We start from the raw sequence: 26,247 nt of genomic DNA, 5'->3' as shown, positions 1-26,247 counted from the left end.
AAATATAAATGCAACATGTGAAGTGTTGGTCCCATGTTGAGCATATTTTTCTCAATTTGTGCACAAGTTTGTTTACTGCCTCGTTAGTGAGCATTTCTCCTTTGCGGACTGCAGGAATGTCCACCAGAGCTGTTGTCAGATAATTTCATGTTCATTTCTCTACCATAAGACACTTCCAACATTGTTTTAGATCATTTGGCAGTAGGTCCAACCGACCTCATAAACGTAGACCACGTGTAACCACGCCAGCCCAGGACCTACACACCCTTCTTCACCTACGGGATAGTCTGAGACCAGCCACCCAGACAGCTGATGAAACTGAGTATTTCTGTCTGTAATTAAGCCCTTTTGTGGACAGGAACTCATTCTGTTTGGCTGGGCCTTGCTCTCCAGTGGTTGGGCAAGTCTTCTTTCACATGACTGCGCCCCTGCCCAGTCATGTGAAATTCATAGATTCATTTCAATTGACTGATTTCGTTATGAACTGTACCTCAGTAAAATCATAGAAATTCTTGCATGTTACGTTTTATGTTTTTGTTTATACACAACTGAAATATTTTATTAAAGTAACGTGAATAAATTATGGAAAATAAGTGATAAGGAATAATGGGCAGTCACTACCAACATGGGTCTTTTTCTTAATTGTTTTGGTGCATTTAATGTCCCAAAAGAATGTGCGAAACCAAAATTAGAAACCTTGATATTTAAAAAAAAAAAAAAAAAAAATGTAAAAATCGAACCGAAATGATCCGATTTTTTAAAGTTTTTTAAATAAACACTATTCGCTCAGCACTACTGGATAAATGCCAGGCTTGCTAACATGTGTACCTGTTAACCAGGGATCATCAACTGGGGGACTGCGGACCACATTTTACAATTTTATAAATAGTTTTTGGAAATGAGACTCAACTCGCTAGGAATTAACCTCAAAATTATTTTCATTTAGGAAATCTATTCCCAAGTATTTCCACTCAGAGACATGATCATGTACCAATGTAATCAAGGTTTGAAATGATTGTTTTTGTCTTGTGCAATATCTGTTCGGGCTTCTTGCATCAATTTGCAGAGTACAAATTATTTTCCCCTCCCCCCAACCTGTGGCTGAATCTAGTTGAAGACCCCTGCTGTAAACCCTTTGGGTGCTTTGTCCACTAACACCAATCAAGCCAGGCAGTAGAGATTTTACAGTTAGGACTCATTGCAGGGCTGTACTGAGAACCGATCAATAATTAATAGTACTCAGTGAACAAATCTACCCTAGCTCAGGATTGGTGATTTGCTTGGTTCAGAAAATTAATTGGCCATGTGAAAGGATAAGGCATTTCTCGCCAATTATGTGTGTTGCTGGGGTACAACAGTTGACAGCAAAGTGAACACATGCTTGTCTGAGATTAGAGGCCTATGATTGTTTCCCTGTTATCAAATGTCATTTTCACTTGAGTCATTGAAGATCTGCACAATTTGTAGTGGAGTTGTATCAAGGACTCATTTTCTCTCCTATTGATGTTAAGTACACTTAGCATCAGGTAACTTGGTCATGAAAATCAGAAAAGCAATCAAATTAATAGTTTACCTTTGATCTTCGGATGTTTTTACTCACGAGACTCCCAGTTAGACAACAAATGTTCCTTTTGTTCCATAAAGATATTTTTATATCCAAATACCTCCGTTATTTCGGTCCGTTATGCCCAGGAATCCCTCGGAAAGAGCGGTCACGACAACGCAGACAAAAATTCCAAATTATATCCATAATGTCCACAGAAACATGTCAGACTTTTTTCATATTCAGTCCTCAGGGTGTTTTTCAAATATCTATTGGATAATATATAAACCGGGACAGTTGGCTTTTCACTAGGACCGGGAGTAACAATGGCCGCCTTTTCTCTTTTGTGCACAATTCACTCAGAGCCCCCACCTATCCACTTACGCAATGTGGTCGTTCACGCTCATTCTTCAAAATAAAAGCCTGAAACTATGTATGAAGACTGACACCTTCAGGAAGCGATAGGAAAATCTGGTTGATATCCCTTTAATGGAGCAATGGGAGGCTATGGAACATGGAGTTGTCAAAATAGAAGCCACTTCCTGGTTTGATTTTTCTCAGGGATTCGCCTGCAATATCAGTTCTGTTATACTCACGGACAATATTTTGACAGTTTTGGAAACTTTTGTGTTTTCTATCCTAATCTGTCAATTATATGCATATTCTAGCATCTCGTCCTGAGAAATAGTCCGTTTACTTTGGGAATGTTATTTTTCCAAACATAAACAGTGCCCCCTAGCTTCAAGAGGATAAAGTTATCTCCTGTACTTTTTTTGTTGTTGTACTTTTACCCATTTTTCTCCCCAATTTTGTGATATCCAATTGGTAGTTAAGGTTTTGTCCCATTGCTGCAATTACCCTACAGACTTGAGAGGCGAAGTTCGAGAGCCATGCATCCTCCGAAAAATACCCTGCCAGTCCGCAGTGCTTCTTGACACACTGCTCGCTTAACCCGGAAGCCAGCTGCACCAATGTGTCAGATGAAACACCTTCCAGCTGGTGACCGAAGTCAGCTTGCAGATGCCTGACCCGCCACGAGCAACTAGAGCGCGATGGGACAAGGAAATCCAGGGCGGCCAAACCCTGCCCTAACCCGGACCATGCTGGGCCGATTGTGCACTGCCTCATGGGTTTCCCGGTCACGGCTGGCTCTGACACAGCCCGGGATCGAACCCGGGTCTGTAGTGATGCCTCAAGCACTGCAATGCACTGCCTTAGACTGCTGCGCAATTTGGGAGGCGATTTCCGGTACTTTTGTATACTTTTTAGCTAGTAGTTCTGAAAGTAGCCAAAAACGGTTCCCAAAATGGTCCCCGACTATGTGCACTACGTCAATGCTCTCTCTCGCTCTACTGTGTGTGCATCTTGCTAGCTATCACTCAAATGGCAAGGGGTTGAAGCTCATTGGCCTGAACTCTAATTGCTAGGGGGCTGGCACACGTGGGAGGAAATGTAGAGAAAATGGCACTGCACAGCTTCCAGAAAATATTTGCTTTCAAACGAGGGAATTTGTGGCTAATTGAGGTATGACAGTAATTCTGCTCATAGTTTATACTTGTATAAACACATTGACACATCCAGCCTGAAGCGGGAGGTTTAAAAAAAAAAAAAAAAAAAAAAAAATAATAATAATTAAATACTGATCGCCAAATTACTGGTGTATGTGTAACCGATGTGAAATGTCTAGCTAGTTAGCGGGATGCTCGTTAATAACTTTTCAATCGGTGACGTCACTTGCTCTGAGACCTTGAAGTAGTTGTTTCCCTTGCTCTGCAAGGGCTGTGGCTTTTGTGCTGTGATAGGTAACAATGCTTCGAGGGTGACTGTGGCGAGGAGAAGGACAGAAGCAATACTTTTACAATTGTCTTTAAACACTCTTTGGCATGATGGAGTTTACATGGTAGATGTCCATAGCTACTGTCTCGAATCTTGGTGCCGTTCAACACAGCTAGCCAATTGTATAAGTGTAAATGTCAGTGTATTTCGTGTCAGAAAGCAGTTTTCACCTTTACACCCCAGGGTAGTTGTAATCGAACCAAATGCCTTGTTCTTAGATAACAACACATTGATCTAGCTTCTCGCATCCCTTGAGTGACTTGTGCAAATAATTCAGAAGTATTTTTTTATATAGGCCAAGGAGCTGGCAGTATTTTTATGTCCACTCATTTCATATCCTCAACGCAATAAGGCAAATCACTCTGCTCTAGTAGCTGTGCACTCCATGTAACGTTCTCTAGGTTCCCTACCCTTGTTTGCATCCAGAAAGAACGACTGTGCAGTGCTTGTAATTGATTTGTTATATCATTCTTGTGTGTCTAATTTTTGTCATGTACATTTTGATTTCTCTCATTTCTTCCACGTGCATGTTACACTTTTTCCTTGACCAAACTCTGGATGTCTTGGTCTCAGCCACTAAGTAATTTCCATCCACTGTCTGTTTTTCTTTTGACTACATGGGTGTCATGTTTGTCCTGTCCTGTTTGGTGTGTTTCTGTAGTGGTTGTGAAAGGCACTGGATGGATAGTATCGACGCTGAGGGCTTGTACCTGTCCACGGAGCAGCATGGGCAGCCACAATGTGAGCTTCCCCAAACTGCCCTGGAGGTGCCCACCATGGGGGGGTAAGAACTCTTTCTCTCCCTTGCTTTTTCCCCATCAGTGGACCTTCTGCCTACACTTGTATGCTTTGGGTCGACATGCCACACAATGGCTAATTCTGGTGCTGAAATGCAGTAGAGGACACGAACTACAGTAGTAGATACTAGTTGGCCCTACAAGTAGTGGTTAAGAGGTGCATGTGAAGCATGGTAGTGTATCAAGATTCTAAATTTGAAAAGCCTTAGGATGTTTCGACATTTTGGAAAATGACTCCTGCGTCTGTTATTCTATAATGTAGACAGTAGTGTTGCACGGGATGTTGAAAATGTTCAATACTAGAACATGAAACTGTTTGGTACTGAAATGTTTGTTTTGGTACTTGTGTCAAATGTGTCTCTCGGATCAATTCTATCGGCACAGTCAATGTCCCCCTTATAGTACGAGGCACCGCACTGTGCCTGCTCCACTTACTAATTGTTATCCTGTACTGGGATCTGGACTGCATCATGTTAGCTCCAAACTCATGCTGCACAGAAGTTAATACACTTGAATAATGTGACACTGCATGTAGAAATGTTGAAACTGTTAATTACAGTTTGCAAAACAACGTCCATAAAGGCTAGAACACTTTATAATGCGAGAAGATACTGGTAGCTTTGTAAACTTAGTAAGTATGTAAACTTCCGACTTCAACTGTATAACGCAGCTCTGTACTATTTATAGGTATGTGTTTTGGTAAAATGAGAATTTTTGTTTTTATACTATAAACTACTGACAACATTTCTCCCAAATTCCAAATAAAAAGAGTCATTTAGAGCATTTATTTGCATGAAATGACAACTGGTCAAAATAACAAAAGATGCAGTGTTGTCAGACCTCGAATAATGCAAAGAAAATTAGTTCATATTCCTTAAGCAACATAATACTAATGTTTTAACTTATGGAGAGTTCAGATATCAATATTTGGTGGAATAACCTTGATTTTCAAACAAAGCTTTCATGCGTCTTGGCATGCTCTCCACCAGTCTTTCACATTGATGTTGGGTGACTTTATGCCACACCTGATGCATAAATTCAAGCAGATCGTTCAAGCACATTGTTTGATGGTTTGTGACCGTCTTCCTCTTGATCACATTCCAGAGGTTTTCAACAGGGTTCAGGTCTGGAGATTGGGCTGGCCATGACAGTGTCTTGATCTGGTGGTCCTCCATCCACACCTTGATTGACCTGGCTCTGTGGCATGGAGCATTGTCCTGCTGGGAAAACCAATCCTCAGAGTTGGGGAATGTTGTCAGAGCAGAAGGAAGCAAGTTTTCTTCCAGGACAACCTTGTACATGGCTTTATCCATGTGTCCTTCACAAAGACACATCTGCCCTATTCTAGCCTTGCTGAAGCACCCCTAGATTCTCCACCAAATTTCACAGTGGGTGCGAGACCTGCAGAGGCCCACAAGCCACAGTGTCTCGCACCCACTGTGAATTTCGGTGGAGTACACAGCATTTTGTACTGGCTGGCATTTTGTATTCCTAATTGACCCAGCATGTAACTTGACATTGTATAGAAATGGTCACGAAAGCTTGAAAGCAGTGTTTGCTATAATTTAAGTAGGGTGTAATAAATCATAATAGTGGTTTTGAAACCACTCCGTTTGGTGTGATTGCGCAACAAAATAAAGTTTATTGAGCCATCCACTGGCCAGGTTGTTTACACAGATCCCCCTCCTTGTTTGTGTTCGCTGCCAAACCTGTAGCTTTTCTAAGGTCAGGGGGTTAGGGTGGGAGGTAATGCGACCAATGTCATATGGCCCAGCCCCCCCCCAACTACGCAGAACAACAGGGTGACCGTGTCCCAGTGCCGGAAGCTGATTGTCTCCCCAGCCTCATATTAGTGCAGGGATTACCAGCTCGCTCCAGTTCCCCATTCATTCTGGACAGTCACTCACCCTTATCAGCCTCAATCTGACGCTCTATTTATCTGACGCTGCACCCAGTTCTGCTTGGCTAAGAGAAATGCTCACAAAAAGCCCTAGCCCATCAGCACTTTATTTGTGGGACCTGGGGCCACAGCTTTTAGTGGCCTGCCTACTCTTCTGTTATTCTAGACCCAGATTGTTGGACAGTGAGGATTTGTTTTGTGTTTTACTCTGGTTCAACGTTTCACCGTTGTCCATTTAATTGAAGTTGTTGGTTCTTTACCATTTTGTTGCTTCTCTTAGTTTTTAATCAGCCTCTGTGGTTTCGCCATAGTTTTTCCACAGCAGCCTCCGGCTGAAAAGTTTGAGAAGGCTCTAGTGGTTTGCAGTGTATCGACTTGAAAAAGTGTGATCAAGTTTGTTTTTCTTTTTCTTTGGCAAAGGGAACATAGCCAAAAACATGGGCTCTTTTAAGCTGGATTTTTTGCCTGAGATGATGGTGGACCATTGCTCTTTGAATTCTAGTCCTGTGTGAGTAGTTTCTTATTTATTTTAGCAATGAGTTAATAAGCTTATGGCTTGTACGGAATATGTTTTTAAAGTGCTTTTCAGAAATGGATTTGAGGTGTAGTTTCTTAAACTTTCATTTTGGTGTCATTTTGGGGGGGTGGGGGGGGTAGGCTATAATGTTACATGTTTAATATATTGGTTCCACCTCGTATTCAGCCGTGTATTTTCAGCTGTATAGACTGATACTCAATTTCTTGATCTGTAGTTTGGTCCCGGCATGTGACTTTTTTTGTTGTGCTTGCCATAATGTTCCAGTCCAACACTTGGTGCTTTAAATTTGATATGTAGGTGTTGGAGGCGAAAACGGGAGAAGAGCGAGTTTTCAACAGGTGCATACTCACCCAAGTGCCCTTCCCCCGTAATGGTTCATGATCTGTATTCCGTATGCAGTGCAGTTACATTTTTATAATTTAGCGGCCACTTTTATCCAGCTCGACTTACAATCAGTAGTTATTGTACATGTCAGAGGCTTTAAAACAAGTATGCTTTGCTGAAGTTTATGCATACTGTAGACTGTATTTTGTGGTCTAACCTATGTCATAACCATGGCAATCTGTAATTTCTCTACAGGGAAATCGCTAGGGAAGGTTGCTGCTTATTATTTGTTGATCTTGTGTTTTTACTTTTAAAGATAAACATTTTAGCTTAGATGTAATAATGTACACATTAGGGCTTTAGTGGGTTAATGTGAATTAATAGGCTACTAACAGTTGTTGTCATATGTTTGAAACTAAAGCAGGTTTGAGCTAAGGGTTAGAGCTTAAGGTTGGGCTGTATCCATTTAAGTGATAATGCCCGTGTTTGTTGGCTATATTGGCATGGGTGTTAGGCCCAAGACGACAATATATTTTGGCCCGCAAACCGTGACAATATATCCAACAAACACTGGCTTTGAGGGCGTTATCACTTTTATACAACGTGTTACCAACGTTCAAATAATGATAGACATAATTTAATGAAAAACATTATTTTGATTAATGCCTGAGAAGCCGGTGTTTGTAGATATATTGGCACAGGTGTCTCCTTGAGTCCAGATGATTCTTTGTGACATCGTTCTATGCGAGAGTGGCGTATCTGAGAGAATATGTTATAATATTGTTTTCCAGTAGCCTAATAACGAGTGCAACTTAGAAATATCACAAACAGGCTATAAACAACATACCTTGGCTTAGACCGTTCTCGTCTGTTTTTACGACGAATGAGTTGGGCTTTAGTTGTCTGTTCCCCTCTCTTCCTCTTCGACCCAGATGTAACTGGAGGTCGAACCACACTTTCTGGACCAGACCCCTTGGTGTACCCGGATTCAGAGCCTGGGAGTTTTGGAGCTGGGCAATGTCCTTATCGGTGATGGGAGGGTGGCTGTTTGATATATTTTCCATGCCGCCTGAACTGTTTGATCTTGCCCAAAAATACATGATTCGAGGTGGTAAAATCAATATCCTTCATAAGGCACCAGCTGCGACCGATGGGTGGGTGTTTTAGAAACCTGTTGAGCCCACTACTTATGCTGTACTGCTCCCTCCTTCCCATTTCGTGCATTTCTTTAAAACTGTCGGAGAAGGATGTTAAACTCTTCCTTGGTGACAGTTTTGACATCAACTTTTTTTTTTCTTCTTCTCTCCTAGCCATCCCTTGACGCAACGCACAACCCAGTTTGTATTCTTAACTGTCTTTTTTGTTGTGGCTTTTCTCTAGATCATTCAATGCAGAGTCCTCCAAATCTGCATGCCTGGGTATTATTACCATCTCTTTTTCCCATGAATCTATAGGTATGCCACCAAAAAGATCAAAAGAAATGTTCCACTCATCCATTTGAGTTTTCGCATCAAATTATCGATTTAGCCAGTCATCTGAAAAAGCTTTTGTATGTTGCTATGAAGGGTTGCACATTTTGGGGAATATTCAGAGGTGGAAACTTCATGGGAATTCTACGGTGTGTTTGTTGGTTGAGGGGTGGAGATGTTAATTATTCCTTGCCCACAAACATTCAACCACCCATCAGAGATGATTGCACTAAGGTCTGCTTTCTCTGGGATTTGCTTGACCTTCACTTGAAGTCTGTTGAACTCTGCATCCTACAAATGAGTAGATAAAGCATGTCTGGTTGGAGGGGTGTATGCTGGGCAAAGAACATTCAGAAATCTCTTCCAATACAAATTGCCTGTGAGCATCAGAGGTGAACGAGTTACATACACAGCACGAGCAAGACAGCATTTCTCTGACTACGTTCCTCCATTGAGTAAAAAAAAACTAGTGATTCCAGGAGGACCATGAGCTGTTGCTATCGATAAGGTGTCTGATGCAGCATTTTCACCTTGGATAGAAGTAGAGGGACTTTTGTCAGAGGTTGCTTGTTGTGAGCACTGAGGAAACTTTATGCACTTGGCCAGATGATTCTGCATCTTTGTTGCATTCTTCACACATGGGTTGGCACAGTATTTGCACATGTACACACCTTTTCCTTCTATATTAGCTGCAGTGAAATGTCTCCACACATCAGATAGTGCCCGTGGCAATTTCCTGTACAGATTTTTTTTTTTATTGTACAAAAAAACAAGTACAGTTAGGAGTTGTTTAATCTAACTGCTTTTGTCAAATGTTTTAATATGAAACATGTACAGAAACAGGTGAGTTAACACTCCTCAGTTAGCAGGCTCACGCAAGCTAAAACCCACATGGTAGCAAAAACTAACTAGCATAAATTATTAACAAGTTAGAAATTATTAATTGTCGGAGTAGAGGACCTTGTGCATTTCGGTTAAAATAACCCAATGTTTATATCCCAGGACAAATTAGCTAGCAACAGCAAGCTAGCTATTTAAATTGGCATAAATGTTTAATCCTTTTTGAGCTGTCCCCAAATTCATATAGTTGGTTCAGAGTTTTTGATATTTCAACCTGCGTGTCCTGATCGCGTCTGGTGTGTGGGGACGAAATCAACATGCATACGATACTGCATGCTCGCGTGCGGTCTGGTCAGCATGTTAGACAGTCTTGATTGGACTACTCTGACGATATGGAGGTACAATAGGTGTTTGTCAATCGAAAACCTAGTTTTGTGCTTGCACATTCAAATGATATTTAAATGGCTTTTTATATTAATTCATACACATTATGAATTTGACAATAATGGACTTGATATAGACTAGTATTTTCTTGTTTTGTGCGGCCTTCAATATTGCATAAGATTAATAATTGTTTGGTTATGAATGATCAGATCTCCCAAAATTAACTTCACTTTCAAGATCATTCTCTTTAGAGCTATTGGTCTTAGTTGCATAGGTCAATTCTCTGCTGGCAGTATGCATTTGGTGCTGGATGTTTTTGTATGCATGTTAGAACGTTTCCTCAGATGGCACCTCTTTCAACTGACACTTAATAACATTACTTGACTACAAGTTATGCAGTGCTACTGAAATAGTCTAGACTTGATTGTACATTTCTGCAAAACAGCCTTTGCTCTGAATATGTAATTTTGTGAAGCTTCCAGCTGCTTAGTCGATTATGTTATTTCTAGCAGGGACATATTTAATGTGCCACTGGGGAAGACGGCTCATAAATGTTGCCCAAGTTAACATCATGTAGCCATATTATAACAACTGTTACCTTTCACTCTCAGGGCGAAGAAGATGAACGGGACCCTGGACCACCCGGACCAGCCCGACATCGATGCTATCAAGATGTTCGTTGGCCAGATCCCACGGTCCTGGGCAGAGGAACAGCTGCGGGAGCTTTTTGAGCCTTATGGCGCCGTCTATGAAATCAATGTCTTGCGTGACAGGAGTCAAAACCCCCCCCAAAGCAAAGGTGACAGTGCTGTCTTGAGTTCTTCACCAGAGGTGTCCATTACACTCTCCCCTCACCCTATACAGAATTCCCTGCCTTTTTAAAATATATATATATATGCTGTGTTTCTGAATTCTCTGGGATCCTGTTCCCGATAGCTAAACAACGGAACCTTCTGCGTATTTGTGGGATTCTCTACTTTACTACTCCCTCCGCTGCCACAGAGTAGCAGGAATCACAAGCAGTCTAAATAGCGATTATTAATGGTATTTTTTTTCATCATCATTGAAAACATTGACTGAGTTGAAGGAAGATGGGCAGTCAAAATAGTGTTTCTTTTTCAGTTTAACAGATGAAGGTTATTTGTGTTTAAAACACAGATTTGTTTTTTCTCCAATGCAATGTGTAGACTGCGCCCTACTTGTGCTACTGCAATATCCTTAGTTACAACCGACCGAGAAGGTTGTAGCCTACATCTTAAATTGGCCTACAAATATATATTTTTGGAATGTTGGTTCAAATTGCAGGTTTTTATATCAGCTGTTCAGAAATATGAGACTCGGATGTAGTCTTGCCTACATCATGTCAATCAAATCGGTTGATAGGAAGGGTTCAGAAGAGGGAGAGAAACGTGAAGAGATGTGTGCGTGAACTAGCACATGTACAGAACATGTTCTTTAGAGTAACATTTACTTTGTCTAACAACTGTCTATATCCCCAAACAGGTTGTTGTTTCATAACATATTACACTCGCAAATCTGCATTGGAAGCACAAAATGCTCTTCACAACATGAAAATTCTCCCAGGGGTGAGTAGGTTTGGTAGAAATGTTTACTTCCTCCATAAATCAAATTGGGAAGCTTGCCAGGTTGTAATAGAACAACAGTCAGTGCTGCTGTTCAGCTTTTATCTCTAGATATGTAGGACCCTATAAAATCTGTATATTTTTCCTGTTTACTTAGTTTTTCCCCAAATTCCGTTTTTTCCGTTTTGTTTTTCCAGGTTTCCATTTCTTTTTTTTTATCACACTTGTTTAAATAGAAAACAACTAAATGGGATGCTTTAAGTCCACAACAATGGTTAAACCACATTAAAAGACTGCTTTTGAGCTTGATTTTTTAAAACATTTTATTTAGATATTTACCCTTTAATTTCAGTGGCACCTAGCAAGAGGTTTTTTGTAGAGCACATGTGATAGTTTGCTAAACAAATACTGGATTGATGCCAATAATGATCTCATTATGCCAGGTAAGCATAGGCTATTTTGTAGTAAACTGTTAATTGAGAAGGTTTTTGGGAAAGCCTTTCCATCTACCAGAATTATTTTCTTTAGCATCATTGTTAACGGCTACACAAAGTTGTAGACGCGTGCACCAGACATACAGTCAGGGGGAAATTCTCTTTGCCTCTTAAGAAAGTTGCAGGAAATACCCATCACTGATGCATTCTGTTCATGTCTTAAGATAAACGTGGGCAAATTGAAATAATGTTCCATACATTTAGTTTATTCCCTACGAAGTTTAATACATTTAAATGTTGTTGAATTTCGTTTTAATGTATTGATTCCTTCTGTATTCTCCACATCGCAGATTTTATAGGGCCCTAGGGATGCCAACCACACATCCTTTTATACTAGAGGTCGACCGATTAGGATTTTTCAATACCGGTTTATTGGAGGACAAAAAAAGCCGATACCGATTAATCGGCCGATTTTGTTTTTCTTTTATTTATTTGTAATAATGACAATTGCAACAATACTGAATGACAACACTTATTTTAACTTATAATACATCAATAAAATAAATTTAGCCTTAAGTAAATAATGAAACATGTTCAATTTGGTTTAAATAATGTAAAAACAAAGTGTTGGCGAAGTAAAGGTGCAATATGTGCTATGTAAGAAAGCTAACGTTTCAGTTCCTTGCTCAGAACATGGGAACACATGAAAGCTGGTGGTTCCTTTTAACATAAGTCTTCAATATTCCCCAGTAAAAAGTTTTAGGTTGTAGTTATTATAGGACTATTTCTCTCTATACCATTTGTATTTAATTAACCTTTGACTATTGGATGTTCTTATAGGCACTTTAGTATTGCCAGTGTAACAGTATAGCTTCCGTCCCTCTCCTCGCTCCTCCCTGGGCTCGAACCAGCAACGACAACAGCCACCATCGAAGCAGCGTTACCCATGCAGGGCAAGGGGAACAACTACTAGAAGGCTCAGAGCGAGTGTTTGAAACGCTATTAGAGCACACTAACTAGCTAGCCATTTCACTTCGGTTACACCAGCCTCATCTCGGGAGTTGATAGGCTTGAAGTCATAAACAGCGCAATGCTTGATGCACAACGAAGAGCTGCTGGCAAAATGCATGAAAGTGCTGTTTGAATGAATGTTTGCGTGCCTGCTTCTGCCTACCACCGCTCAGTCAGATACATAGATACTTAGGTACTTGTATGCTCAGTCAGATTATGTGCATCGCAGGACATGCTAGATAATATCTAGTAATATCATCAACCATGTGTAGTTAACTAGTGATGAGGCTGTCAATGACAATATGAATGTGTTCTTAACTGACTTGCCTAGTTAAATAAAGGTATAAAAAATCATTAAAAAACGGCAAATCGGCACCCAAAAATACCGATTTCCGATTGTTATGAATACTTGAAATCGGCTCTAATTAATCGGCCATTCCGATTTAATCGGTCGACCTCTAATTTATACCTATCAAGGCAATATCCGTCAGCGTTGCTTCCTTTAAATTCAATGTCTTTCCTCACTAGATGCATCACCCCATTCAGATGAAGCCAGCTGACAGTGAGAAGAATAATGGTGAGTACAGCTACATCTGGAGCCTGGTGGATGGCGTGGTAATTTTGTTTTCACGTTGAAGCCCTACCTCGTAGAAGCTGACGTTGTTGTATGTAGTCTCTAATGCAGTTACTCAATGTTTGTTGAAACAACCTTGTCTTCATTCTCTTTCAGCGGTGGAAGACAGGAAGTTGTTCATAGGAATGATATCGAAAAAGTGTAATGAGAATGACATCAGACTTATGTTCTCACCGTACGGACAGATCGAGGAATGTAGAATACTACGTGGGCCGGATGGACTGAGCCGTGGTGAGGCAGATTCAGTTCACCTTTCATCCTCACCGTCACACACACACCTTCAACAAGATGCACCCAAACACACATACACATTTACTCTATCAGTTATACTATGAGGACTAGTCATTGTTTTGACATTTATATATCTACATGCGGTACATACACTCCCACACACTCACTCTAAAATAGTTGCATACACATGGGTGAAAAGTCATTACTCTCATTTGTCCTCTTGTGTACAAATCCCACATATCTTCCATACAAATCCTCTCACAGAAAATGTACTAATCTCAAGATCATCACTTCTAGATGTAGCATATTGACTTAAATTCTAGTTATTTATGATCCAAATATCTGTTAGACACTGTTCCAAGTGTGTTTTTTGGAGGCTGTTTAACTAAAACAAGAACTTACCAGACTCCATAGCATGCTGCAATCTGCGCTGTATGCTTTCCATTATCTGTTTCTAAATGCTGTCAGGAGTCAGGACCGTGTATGTCAACCATTTACGAGTTATTCCCCTTCTGCAGGTTGTGCGTTTATAACTTTTACAGCAAGACAGATGGCACAGTCAACAATCAAATCCATGCACCAATCACAAACTATGGAGGTAAGCGTTGAACCTGCACACCTCCCATTCTTCAGAAACCGAATCTACCTTGAACAAAAATATAAATGGAAGATGTTGGTCACATGTTTCATGAGCTGAATTAAAAGAGTCCAGGAACGTTCCATATGCACACAAAGCTTATTTCTCAAAAGTTGGCATTTCTCCTTTGCCAAGATGACCATCCACCGGACAGGTGTGGCATATCAAGAAGCTCATTAAACATCATGATCATTACACAGGTGCACCTTGTACTGGGGACAATAAAAGGGCACTCTAAAATGTGCAATTTTGTCACACAACACAATTCCACAGATGTCTTTTAGTTTTGAGGGAGTGTGAAATTGGCATGCTGACTGCAGGAATGTCCAACAGAGCTGTTGCCAGATAATTGAATGTTAATTTCTCTACCATAAACCTCCTCCAACATCGTTTTAGAGAATCTGACAGTACGTCCAACCGGCCTCACATCTGATCGACGCCCCTACTTTTTTTTTTTTAAGGTATCTGTGACCAACAGATGCATGTCTGTATTCCAAGTCATGTGAAATCCATAGATTAGGGCCTAATTTATTTATTTCAATTGTCTGATTTCCTGATATGAGCTGTAACTCAGTCAAATCTTTGAAATTGTTGCATGTTGAGTTTATATTTTTGTTCAGTATAAAATGATAACCTGCTTTTTTCCTCTGCCTTATATGATTGGCTGGCCCATTACTCAAGTAATGCCATTTTGAAATGGCTGTTATCGTGCTAGAGGATTATCTATATGAAATGACACTATTTGCTGTCTTTCCTGACTTTTTAGGGCTGCTCGTCTCCCATCGTAGTGAAGTTTGCTGACACGCAGAAGGACAAGGAGCAAAAGCGCATCACCCAGCAGCTTCAGCAGCAGATGCAGCAGCTCAACACTGCCTCAATGTGGGGGAATCTGACCGGGCTCAACTCTCTTGGACCACAGTATCTGGCAGTAAGTGACCACCTCTTCCGGCGCCATCCCCAGCAGAGCTTTGGAATGGCCCGTGGCTTGGCTTCAATCCCTTGTTAATGTTCCAGTTTAGACATTTTTAGGTTCATATTTTTGGAGGTAGGTATTCAGGAAAAAGCTTAGCTTGTTTGTGTTTGCAAGCAAATTAAGGTTTTGGTTGCAATTAGTTACCATCTCAGGTTTGTTGTAGAAAGATGAGTGTTACTGGGACACATTAAAATGCACTGCTGTTTGGCAGACTGATTTAGACAGTCTCTAGATCAGGGGTGTCAAACTAATTTTGCCCTTGGGGCCGCATTCGGTCTAAATACAGTTCTGGAGGGATTTAAATATTTAAACGGCGTCAAAATTGAATGTAGATCCATTATAATTTCCACTCAGTTTCGTTTTGGTTTTAATGATTTAAAAGTAGGTATGCACGATATATTGGTGAACATATGAGAATCGGCCGATATGAGCTGAAAATGCCAACATCGGTATCGGTTCAATGTCTAGTTTAACGCCGATGTGCAAAACCGATGTCAAAGCTGACGTGCATACCTATATAACGTAGGTACATAACATAATGACGCCGCGTAAAATGTTGTGCAACACAGCGTTCCTAACCTAGCCCACAATGTCTGCTGTGTGGCTCGAGCAGTCAACAAGTCCAGCTGTCATTTGAAAGGGTAAGAACATTTCAGGAGACAACTCAAAGGCGAAATCCATTAACGCCAAGATAATGGAATTCATTGCCCTTGACAATCAACCGTTCTCTGTCGTGGGTGTTGGCTTTCGCTGACTGGTCGAGCACCGGTACGTACACCTGTTGCCCTACTGGAGTTACACAGTAATCGCGTCACTGCTATTAGCTTCACGACATACTATGGAACGCCGTTTGGGTCTTTGCGTGTCAAAAAATATTATTAAAATAAGCTTTTAATTTTACATGTCAAATAACACTGTTCTATTATAGAATGTTGTATGTTCTGAATTTGCACACGACACCACTACGATCAGTTGCACTCTCAAAGCTGTACTTAAGTCTATAAACACAATTCACAAACTATGCTATGGACCAAACTATTACAATACCGCGGTAGTAATAAAGCATCAGTTGTTCGACCCCAACTTCTGGGGTAGCTAGCTTTCGCTTGGTACCTAGTTAGCACCAATGCAACCAGCCTGAAAACAATGACCAGTAGAAACTGCAGTCATTTTCATTATTCTTAGCAATGATTTAGGAATTCTTCTGAGTAAGTATTGTTGTTCGCTTATTGAAATTGAACTTTAGTTAATGAAAATAAATGGCTAGCCAGCTACTTAACCCTGTTGCCCAAAGCTAACGTTATAAGCAGCCGGCTAGCTTCATCTGGCTAGTGAGGCTTGACCAGGTTATGTTGTGAAACAATAAGGAATAGGCGCAATAGTGGAATTTGCAGTTTGCCTTCAAAATAAAAGTACCTCGGGCCTCCTGGGTGTCGCAGTGGTCTAGGGCACTGCATTGCAGTGCTAGCTGTGCCACCAGAGACTCTGGGTTCGCGCCCAGGCTCTATCGCAGCCGGCCGCGACCGGGAGGTCCATGGGGCGACGCACAATTGGCCCAGCGTCGTCCGGTTTAGGGAGGGCTTGGCCAGTAGGGATATCCTTGTCTCATCGCACACCAGCAACTCCTGTGGCGGGCCGGGCACAGTGCACGCTAACCAGGTCGCCAGGTGCACGGTGTTTCCTCCGACACATTGGTGCGGCTGGCTTCCGGGTTGGATGTGCGCTGTGTTAAAGAAGCAGTGTGGCTTGGTTGGGTTGTGTTTCGGAAGACGCATGGCTTTCGACGTTCGTCTCTCCCAAGAATTGTAGCGATGAGACAAGATAGTAACTACTAACAATTGGATACCATGAAATTGGGGAGAAAAGGGAGTAAACATTTTTTTTAAGTACCTCTTTGAAAGTGATGCAGAAGTTTACAATTGGTGGAATCATGCCATATTTAGACAAGATAATGTTAAACAAGGTTGGAATGTGAAGCAATGAAATGGGGTATTAGTCTACTTGATGACACCCACAGAACACAACTGTGAAGAGTTTGTGCAAATATTAGCGTTGTAGCTCTTATTGCGGGTCTATGACTGTGTGAAATCACCTCCCCAGTCAGCCTATTGTGTGTATTGATATTCATATTGCACTGTACAGCTTTAACTAAGGATTGGGGATCAATGAAATGGTATCAGTCTACTCAATACCCAATATTTTTTTTTACCAACGTCCTCAGAGTTATCAGACTCCAAAACATCCACGCAGTATTGTTTTTCCTCCGGAATAGTGTTCAATACAGATAGGTTTACAATAAATTTGGCTCAATTCAGTTGTTTCAGAGTCCTGTAATAAGAGCTACGACGCTAATGTTCTCTGGGAGTCACTGAGTAGACTGATGCCCCATGTCATTGATCCACAATCCATAGGTAAGGCTGTACAGTGGAATAAGTATGCCCCCAATGCAATTCTAAAGTATAATACATCCAGTGTGATTTCTACAGATCTTGGTCAAATTAACATTTTGTCTTTTGATTTTTATAACATTCCAACCTCGTTTAGCATGATCTATTCAATTATCACATAATTCTACTATTTTTATTCATTTGTATCACTGTCAATGACAGTTTTATTTTGAAGGCTAACCGCAAATTCCACTATTGTGCCGAATCCTTATTGTGGCTAGCTTCACATAGGTGGTTACGACCACCATTAATCAAATAAGAACTGTCTTATAAATTAGGGGTATTTTAGATGACACCTACTACTCAAACAGATTGTCGTTTTGCTATGTTATTGGGGAAGAACATTGTTTGCATCCATGAGCTAGCTTTTTTTTATGACTAGCACTGTAGGTGAGCGAGACAACTTTACCAGCATCATAGCATATGTATCGATGAATCGTTGTGACATATGAAATACGAGTGATAGTGTAATCAATGTGCAACTACCTAAAAAATGAATGCATTAAATTATTGTTTGAGAATGAAATGACTGAAGAAATGAACAACGAAACAGCACAGCAAGCAAGTGAAAGAAATAGGTTTTCATTGTGTTTTATTGGTATTGGGGACATGCGTACAAATGACTTTTTGGTGTGCGTGTGTAACCTTTGTTTAACTAGGCAAGTCAGTTAAGAACAAATTCTTATTTACAATAAGAGCCTACCCAGGCCAAACCCGGACGACGCTGGGCCAATTGTGCGGCCCCCTATGGGACTCCCAATCAAATCAAATGTATTTATATAGCCCTTCGTACATCAGCTGATATCTCAAAGTGCTGTACAGAAACCCAGCCTAAAACCCCAAACAGCAAGCAATGCAGGTGTAGAAGCACGGTGGCTAGGAAAAACTAGAAAGGCCAAAACCTAGGAAGAAACCTAGAGAGGAACCAGGCTATGTGGGGTGGCCAGTCCTCTTCTGGCTGTGCCGGGTGGAGATTATAACAGAACATGGCCAAGATGTTCAAATGTTCATAAATGACCAGCATGGTCGTATAATAATAAGAAGGCAGAACAGTTGAAACTGGAGCAGCAGCACGGTCAGATGGACTGGGGACAGCAAGGAGTCATCATGTCAAGTAGTCCTGGGGCATGGTCCTAGGGCTCAGGTCTCTCCGAGAGAGAGAAAGAAAGAGAGAATTAGAGAATGCACACTTAGATTCACACAGGACACCGAATAGGACAGGAGAAGTACCCAGATATAACAAACTGACCCTAGCCCCGACACAAACTACTGCAGCATAAATACTGGAGGCTGAGACAGGAGGGGTCAGGAGACACTGTGGCCCCATCCGAGGACACCCCCGGACAGGGCCAAACAGGAAGGATATACAATTTATATTTAGACGGAAGGTTCGAATGATGCAATAAAACCTGCTTGTTTTTGCTTTAATTTTTAGTCTGCATCGAAAAAGGATATATTTTCACGGCCAGATGTGATACAGCCTGGTTTCGAACCAGGTTCTGTAGTGACGCCTCTTGCACTGAGATGCAGTGCCTTAGACCGCTGTGTCTGTGTGTGTGTGAACTATGTAACTGTACTAGAATGCTTAAAAGGCCGCAAAAATGTTTTTTGTTTTTTGGCAAGGAAAATATCAGTATCGGACAAAATGTCGGTGCATCACTATTTAAAAGTATATTGAGTTTGCAGTGTGGTGCCAGGTTAACAACGTCTCCCTCAATGTCGGCAAGACAAAGGAGCTGATCATGGACTACAGGAAACGGTGGGCCGAACATGCCCCCATCCACATTGACGGGTCTGTAGTGGAGTGGCATGAGCCCTTCAAGTTCCTCGGTGTCCATATCACTAAGGACCTCAGGAGGCTGAAAAGATTCGGCATGGACCCTCAGATCCTCAAAAGATCTACAGCTGCACCATTTGAGCATCTTGACTGCCTGCAGCACCGCTTGGCATCCGACCGCAAGGTACTACAGAGGGTAGTGCGTACGGCCCAGTACATCACTGTGGCCGAGCTCCCTGCGATCCAGGACCTTTTATAGCAGGCGGTATCAGAGGAAGGCCCTACAAATTGTCAGACTCCAGCCACCCAAGTCATAGACTGTTCTCTCTGCTTCCGCACGGCAAGTGGTACCGATTAGGGTTGCATAGCGGGAACCCGGTTACTGAGATTTACTGCCCAAAACCACTCCCCTTTTCTGCGATAAATAACTGCGAGAAACTGGTATATTTGTTATAAACGATTTAGATCAACATCATGACTTGAAATGGAACTGTTAAATTATATGCAATGTCTAAAACTTGCTTCTCTGCGGTCCTCTCTGCATGATCAATCAACGCTTATTTTGTGGACAGACAGCACATGTCAGCACGTATTGTGTGCTGTTCACAATGCATGTAGACCTATCTCATGGTAACTTTTTTTCTTGTGACAGGTAGGCCTACATTTGCTGCAGCATAGCCTATGCTACAGTAATCTAAAGAACAAATGCATGTCTAATTTTCACATTTCCATCTGGCTTTTGGGGGTGACCTTGTTTTATTGTAAATATGTTATTGCAGCAGCAGAGTTTTAAAACCTATCACTCAAATATTGTTGTCGTCAAATCAATGTTATTTGTCACATGCGCTGAATACAACAGGTGTAGTAGACCTTACAGTGAAATGCTTACTTTGAAATTAAAAGTTACAAATAATTAAATAGCAGCAGTAAAATAACAAGCGAGGATACACGGGGTACCAGTACAGAGCCAATTTGCAGGAGCACCGGTTAGTTGAGGTAGTATGTACATGTAGGGAGAGTTAGATTAGAAACAGAGCGTAGCAGCAGCGTAAAGGATGGGTCTGGGTAGCCCTTTGATTAGCTGTTCAGGAGTCCTATGGCTTGGGGTAGAAGCTGTTAAGAAGCCTTTTAGATCTCGACTTGGTGCTCCTGTACCGCTTGCCGTGAGGTAGCAGAGAGAACACTCTATGACTGGGGTGGCTGGAGTCTTCGACAAATTTTAGGGCCTTCCACTAGCACCGCCTGGTATAGAGATCCTGGATGGCAGGAAGCTTGGCCCCAGAGATGTACTGCAGCTGTAGAACCTTTTGAGGACCCATGCCAAATCTTTTCAGTCTGAGGGGCTGAAAAACTTCACGACTATCTTGGTGTGCTTGGACCATGTTCATTTGTTGGTGATGTGGACACCAAGGAACTTGAAGCTCTCAACCTGTTCCACAATCATCTCCTTGATCACGTTGTCCTGGCACCGCACAACCAGGTCTCTGACCTCCCTATAGGCTGTCTCATCGTTGTTGGTGAGGCAGTGTTGAGTGCAATAGTGATACTTCATCTGTGGATCTGTTGGTGGAGTATGCAAATTGGATTGGGTCTAGGGTTTCTGGGACCAGCCTTTCAAAGCACTTCATGGCCACAGATGTGAATTCTATGGGGCGGTAGTCATTTAGGCAGGGTACCTTAGTGTTCTTGGGCACAGGAACAATGGTGGTCTGCTTGAAACATGTTGGTATTTCAGACAGGGACCGTTGAAAATGTCAGTGAAGACACTTGCCAGTTGGTCAGGGCATGCTTGGAGTACACGTCCTGGTAATCCGTCTGGCCCTGCGGACTTGTGAATGTTGACCTGTTTAAAGGACTTACTCACATCGGCTACGGCGAGCGTGATCACACAGTTGTCCGGAACAGCTGGTGCTCTCATGCATGTTTCAGGGTGACTTGCCTCGACGCAAGCATAGAAGTATTTTAGCTAGTCTGGTAGGTTCATGTCACTGGACAGCTCGTGGCTATGCTTCTCTTTTGTAGTCTGTAATAGTTTGCAAGCCCTGCCACATCCGACAAGCGTCGTTGCCGGTGTAGTACGATTCATTCAAGTCCTGTATTAACGCTTTCCCTGCTTTCCCTGTACAATGTAGAAAATAGTTTAAAAAATAAAGAAAAACCCTGGAATGAGTAGGTGTTCCAACTTGACAGATCGCGAGATCGTACCAGTCAAAAGTTGGAACACCTACTCATTCCAGGGTTTTTCTTTATTTTTACTATTTTCTACATTGTAGAATAGTGAAGACATCAAAACTATGAAATATAAATAATACACACTTGCAGTGCACTTCCAAATGCACTGCAACTCTGGAGCTCTGTCAGAGTGACCATGGGGTTCTTGGTCACCTCCCTGACCAAGGCCCTTATGAATGCACCTGTCTTCGCTTTGTCGTTATGGGGTATTTATTGATTGAGGAAAAACATTTGTTTTAATTCATTTTAGAATAAGGCTGTAACGTAACAAAATGAGGAAAAAGGGAAGCAGTCTGAATACATTCCAAATTCATTGTAGCTAGCTACATCTATGGGCTTTTATGTTTTTCTGTCGTGCGTAATATGTATTGGTCACAATCATTTGTGCTTTTTTGGTTTTGGGATTAAAAAATGTATTTTATGTGGGGCTCATAAAATGTATTTAAAGTATGGCTCATCAGGCTCAGGTTGCATCAGGCTTGCATTTTCGATCAAAGCTCTTATCAAATTACTTTCTGCTTTTGAATGACTCTTCCGGTTTAACTATCTGCATTGACCTGCTTTTGCATTAACTCTTTTGACTCACATGCTGCTACTGTTTATTATATATCCTGTTGCCTAGTCACTTTATCCCTACCTATGTTTACATATCTGCCGCGTACCCCTGCACATCGACTCGGTACTGGTACACCGTGTATATAGCGAAATAATTAGTTACTCATTGTGTATTTATTCCTTGTGTTGCTTGTCTATTATATCTCTATTTTTATCCCTACATTGTTGTGAACTAAGTTAGCATTCCACTTTTAATCTACACCTATTGTTTACAAAGCATGTGACAAATAACGTGATTTGACACCCCTGCTCTAGGACATTGACTGCCATATTGTCAATTTGTTATTAGACTTGATTTGGCATAAGGTTTCTTTTGATTGAACATTTTGAGTTTTGCCTCGCAAGTATTCTCCCTGACCTTAGGGAGTAGACACATGATCTGTTTCTTCTGTATGAGTCGTGCATTTTCTGCATCCAGCCAGCTCCCACCCTCCTTGCTTCTGTTTGGTTTGCTGTCAGAGATTTATATTTTCATTGTTTCCAATTATCTATGTTAAATGGCCATCTAGTCTCAACTCACCTAAAGATCTGAAGTTTTCAATTGGCTTCTTTAATTCTAAATGGGGAGTGGATCTCCTGACCCTCCAATTATGTGGCCAGTCCAATATAAACGGCAGAGCTTTCTACAATGTTAGTGCTGCTCCATGGGTGTGCTGTGAAAATCTTCCAACCTCTTCCTTCGCTCTCTTGCCTTCCATTTAAATCCTCTTAACTCTCATTTCATCCCACTGTGTTTCCCAGCATGTTTTTTTCTGGATTTTCTCTGTGACCCTTCCCTTCTCTTTATCACCAACATTTATACCTCCATTTTTTCCTGTCCTTTTACCCTTCCTCTGTCCTACTCAACCCACTTTACCTTTTTTCTCTCTCTGCTATTTCTTTCCTGAAAGCACAGTCCCGGATGCAGTCCTGACCCGTTTGTGTTCTCTGTTTTGGTGTAATGTCTAGCTTTATTTACAGCTCCTCCAGCAGTCTGCCACCTCTGGGAATGCCCTCAACAACCTTCATCCCATGTCTGGTATGTCAGGTAAAAACAGACATTTCCCACCTCTCTTCCCCCCTTTCCATTCTTACACCTGCACGCTAAATGTGTTTTCCTCCCCCATCCAACTGCCACCTGTAGTGTGCCTGGTGAAGATGTGCGTTATTGATTCTGCTGCGTGCGTCATTCTCTGCATGCCTGAACTCCCAAGTGTGCTGTGTTTGTCAAGCAGTGGTGAGGGACCGTGTTCAAAACCTGCTCCTCATTTATGAATTGAATTTTGAGCTGAAATGCGCTGCCACTAGGAATCTCCAGACGTTAACACTAACACACAAAATCTGGTTTCTAGCAGTGTGTCTGCTGCAGCGAATGGCTACTTATCGAATTCATCATAGCAAGAACTGAGTAATTAATATTTTCATTCCAATATGATAACCACAGGGTATGTCATGGGGCAAGCTACAATTGTTCAAGATTTTACAAAGCCTGCTTTAAATTCATGTTGAAACTTCATCCAAATTGATTCGAACTGTTTACCTCGTTACCAAAGTCAGCTCATAATCCATCTTCTTGACTTACAATGCAGTGATATGTGGGGTATCTGCTTTCTGTGTGTTTTGGCCAGTGCCCTAGTTGTGTTTATTGAATGGGCTGTTAAGTTTCTACTTTTGCCTCCCATCTCACACATTTCAGATTGTGTTGGAAAGGTACCTGCAAGTCTCTGCTTTAAGCTTCACATGTTGTAAAGCAAAAACAGTGATTGCATGACTCAGTGTAACCTATATATTGACCTAAGCGAGATCTAGGTTCCATGGCCCGTATTAAGTGCAGATTATGCGTGTGTCTCAGGGCTGAATGCCATGCAGAACCTGGCTGCCCTGGCAGCAGCGGCCAGCGCCACACAGGCCACGCCCACGGGCAGCAGCGCTCTCACCACCTCTAGCAGTCCCCTCAGCATGCTCACCAGCTCAGGTACGAGTACTGGACAGCAGGCGCACTCATCATGGGACGCCTACAAGGGTTGGTCCCGCTTTTTATCTCTCACCTCCCCTCACCTGTATGTATCTTTAACCTTATTCCACTGACTCGCCTCTGTGAACACTGTTGGTTGTGTTTCATTAACCTTTCCTCCTGTTGCCTTCCCATCCCTAGTCTCTGCTTTATGTTCCCTGGTCTGTGAATTAAGACTTTGAAGTCCTACTAGCGGAGTCAAATGGTGCCGTTTTCCTCCATGTGATTAAATGTTTTGGGGTTGACTCATCTCTACAGCAGGATCGTCACCCACCTCCTGTAACAACAACTCAATGAACCCCATGGCCTCCTTAGGGGCGCTGCAGTCTTTGGCCGCAGGGGCTGGAGCCGGCCTCAACATGGGCTCACTTGCAGGTTAGCAGACTCAAAACATATTTGTATTCGTTAATTTACCACATCTATTACCTTAAATTTGAAGAGTGCATGATACATATACAAAGTATTCTAGCCCTAATCTTGTAACAGAGCTCCTGTGTCTAGGGATGGCAGCCCTGAACGGCGGTCTAGGCAGTGGGGGCCTGTCGAACGGTACCAGTAGCACCATGGAGGCCCTTACCCAGGCCTACTCTGGGATCCAGCAGTACGCTGCTGCTGCCCTCCCCAGCCTCTACAACCAGAGCCTGCTCTCCCAACAGAGTGTCAGTGCTGCAGGAAGCCAGAAGGAAGGCAAGTAGGGGGATCGAGATGGGGCATAAAGGGGTTTGACTGGGGGTGTGGGGATGGGGAGATTTGTGTTAACTGAAATGACTGCTCTACAGCGATCACGTGCTACGCTGTGATTGACGTTTGATTGTAGTACTAGTGCAAGGGATATTAAGATCATTTTTGATGTGACCTTAGTGTGGGATTGGTGAAAATATGTATTGTCACCTGCTGAGGGTTCTGTCTTTGTTTTAAATATGCTGCAACAGCAAGCGACAGTCGGAGCACAGGTAAGATTTAATTGCAACACTCTGAAATGTTTTCACAGTACTCTGTGGCGCATTTAGGTATAGGCGACATGGGCAGCCGCCCAGGGAGGCATCTTGCTGTGGTCGGCACGGGGCGCCCGCACAAAAAAAATCAGAATGGTGACATTTGCGCGATCGGTTTTCTATCACTCATTTGCACGTCACGACAATGATATCATGTCCCCGTGTGGGGCTGTGGGTGAATTAACCTTGTCGGAGTGGGCGCCCTGATTCTAGTCTGTGAGCTAGGCAGGCTACTGCTTGGGAAGGTCTCTCACTCAGAAGTATGAGATGGGGCGGGGGTAGGTTGACCTCAGGGCTCCCCACTGGAACCCTGAGGTAGGGAGGTGGGGGAATCTATCAAATAGCACACCTCTAACTTTGTACAGTGGTAATGCAATTAGTAAAATCAGTCACACTACGAAATGCAACCAAATAAACCACAATTCATTCATAATACTGTGAATATATAGTTAATTTTTTCTGGTTAAGAATAATATTAAACCAGTCTGCACACCACCAAGGTGAATTGGTTTAGTTTTGACTCTTGGTTGACCGTGTTGGGGGATGGGTTATATATTGACGCTTGAGTGCAAAATCAACACAAATGGGGGGGTGTTCGCCCAAGGATCCATACAAGCTAGAACCGCCACTGACAGTACTTGTTGTAGGAAATGTCATTTTAAAATGAGCATAAATCCGTATCAGAAGGCTCCTCAGATAACATTTTGAAATGCTGTTAGTCTGTCAAAAACAAAATGGTTGCCTCTGGCTTAGTTGTATTCATTACCATCTTGTTGTGTCAGACATTGTAATAAATGATTTCCTGCTCTGCTCTCTTAAGGCCCTGAGGGAGCCAACTTGTTCATCTACCACCTCCCCCAGGAGTTTGGAGACCAGGATCTGCTCCAGATGTTCATGCCCTTTGGCAACGTTATTTCTGCTAAGGTGTTCATTGACAAGCAGACCAACCTCAGCAAGTGTTTTGGTATGCTGGTGGATGGGGAAAACAGCACATCACGGTCTATATAGTGTGTTCTTATTATGAAGGCAAGGATTGATTTTTAAAAAACTTATC

The 26,247-nt window shown here is 42.1% G+C and overlaps 1 protein-coding gene across 39 annotated transcripts in view; it reads left to right on the top strand.

Annotated features, from left to right (window-relative positions):
* Nucleotides 1–26,247, top strand: part of LOC112263494 (CUGBP Elav-like family member 1) — a 44,472-nt gene that overhangs the window by 12,351 nt on the left and 5,874 nt on the right. For 3 of the 39 annotated variants that reach the window (XM_042330790.1, XM_024439815.2, XM_024439814.2), the window contains exons 3-14: nt 4,041–4,163; nt 10,243–10,430; nt 11,135–11,217; nt 13,188–13,236; nt 13,390–13,524; nt 14,043–14,122; nt 14,928–15,089; nt 23,154–23,232; nt 24,037–24,207; nt 24,457–24,573; nt 24,685–24,885; nt 26,014–26,157. In XM_042330790.1, coding sequence (XP_042186724.1) covers nt 4,060–4,163; nt 10,243–10,430; nt 11,135–11,217; nt 13,188–13,236; nt 13,390–13,524; nt 14,043–14,122; nt 14,928–15,089; nt 23,154–23,232; nt 24,037–24,207; nt 24,457–24,573; nt 24,685–24,885; nt 26,014–26,157 — 1,513 coding nt within the window. In that variant the 5' untranslated portion in view covers nt 4,041–4,059. Of the gene's footprint in view, nt 1–4,040; nt 4,164–6,254; nt 6,585–10,242; nt 10,431–11,134; nt 11,218–13,187; nt 13,237–13,389; nt 13,525–14,042; nt 14,123–14,927; nt 15,090–23,153; nt 23,233–24,036; nt 24,208–24,456; nt 24,574–24,684; nt 24,886–26,013; nt 26,158–26,247 lie in introns of those variants that run through there. The other 36 variants (XM_042330796.1, XM_024439833.2, XM_024439817.2 and 33 more) reach the window with 35 other exon arrangements.

The sequence above is a fragment of the Oncorhynchus tshawytscha genome, linkage group LG12 (assembly GCF_018296145.1).
Source record: "Oncorhynchus tshawytscha isolate Ot180627B linkage group LG12, Otsh_v2.0, whole genome shotgun sequence".
In the NCBI taxonomy this organism is placed as follows: Eukaryota; Metazoa; Chordata; class Actinopteri; order Salmoniformes; family Salmonidae; genus Oncorhynchus; species Oncorhynchus tshawytscha.
This window is presented reverse-complemented; position numbering and strand designations above follow the sequence as displayed.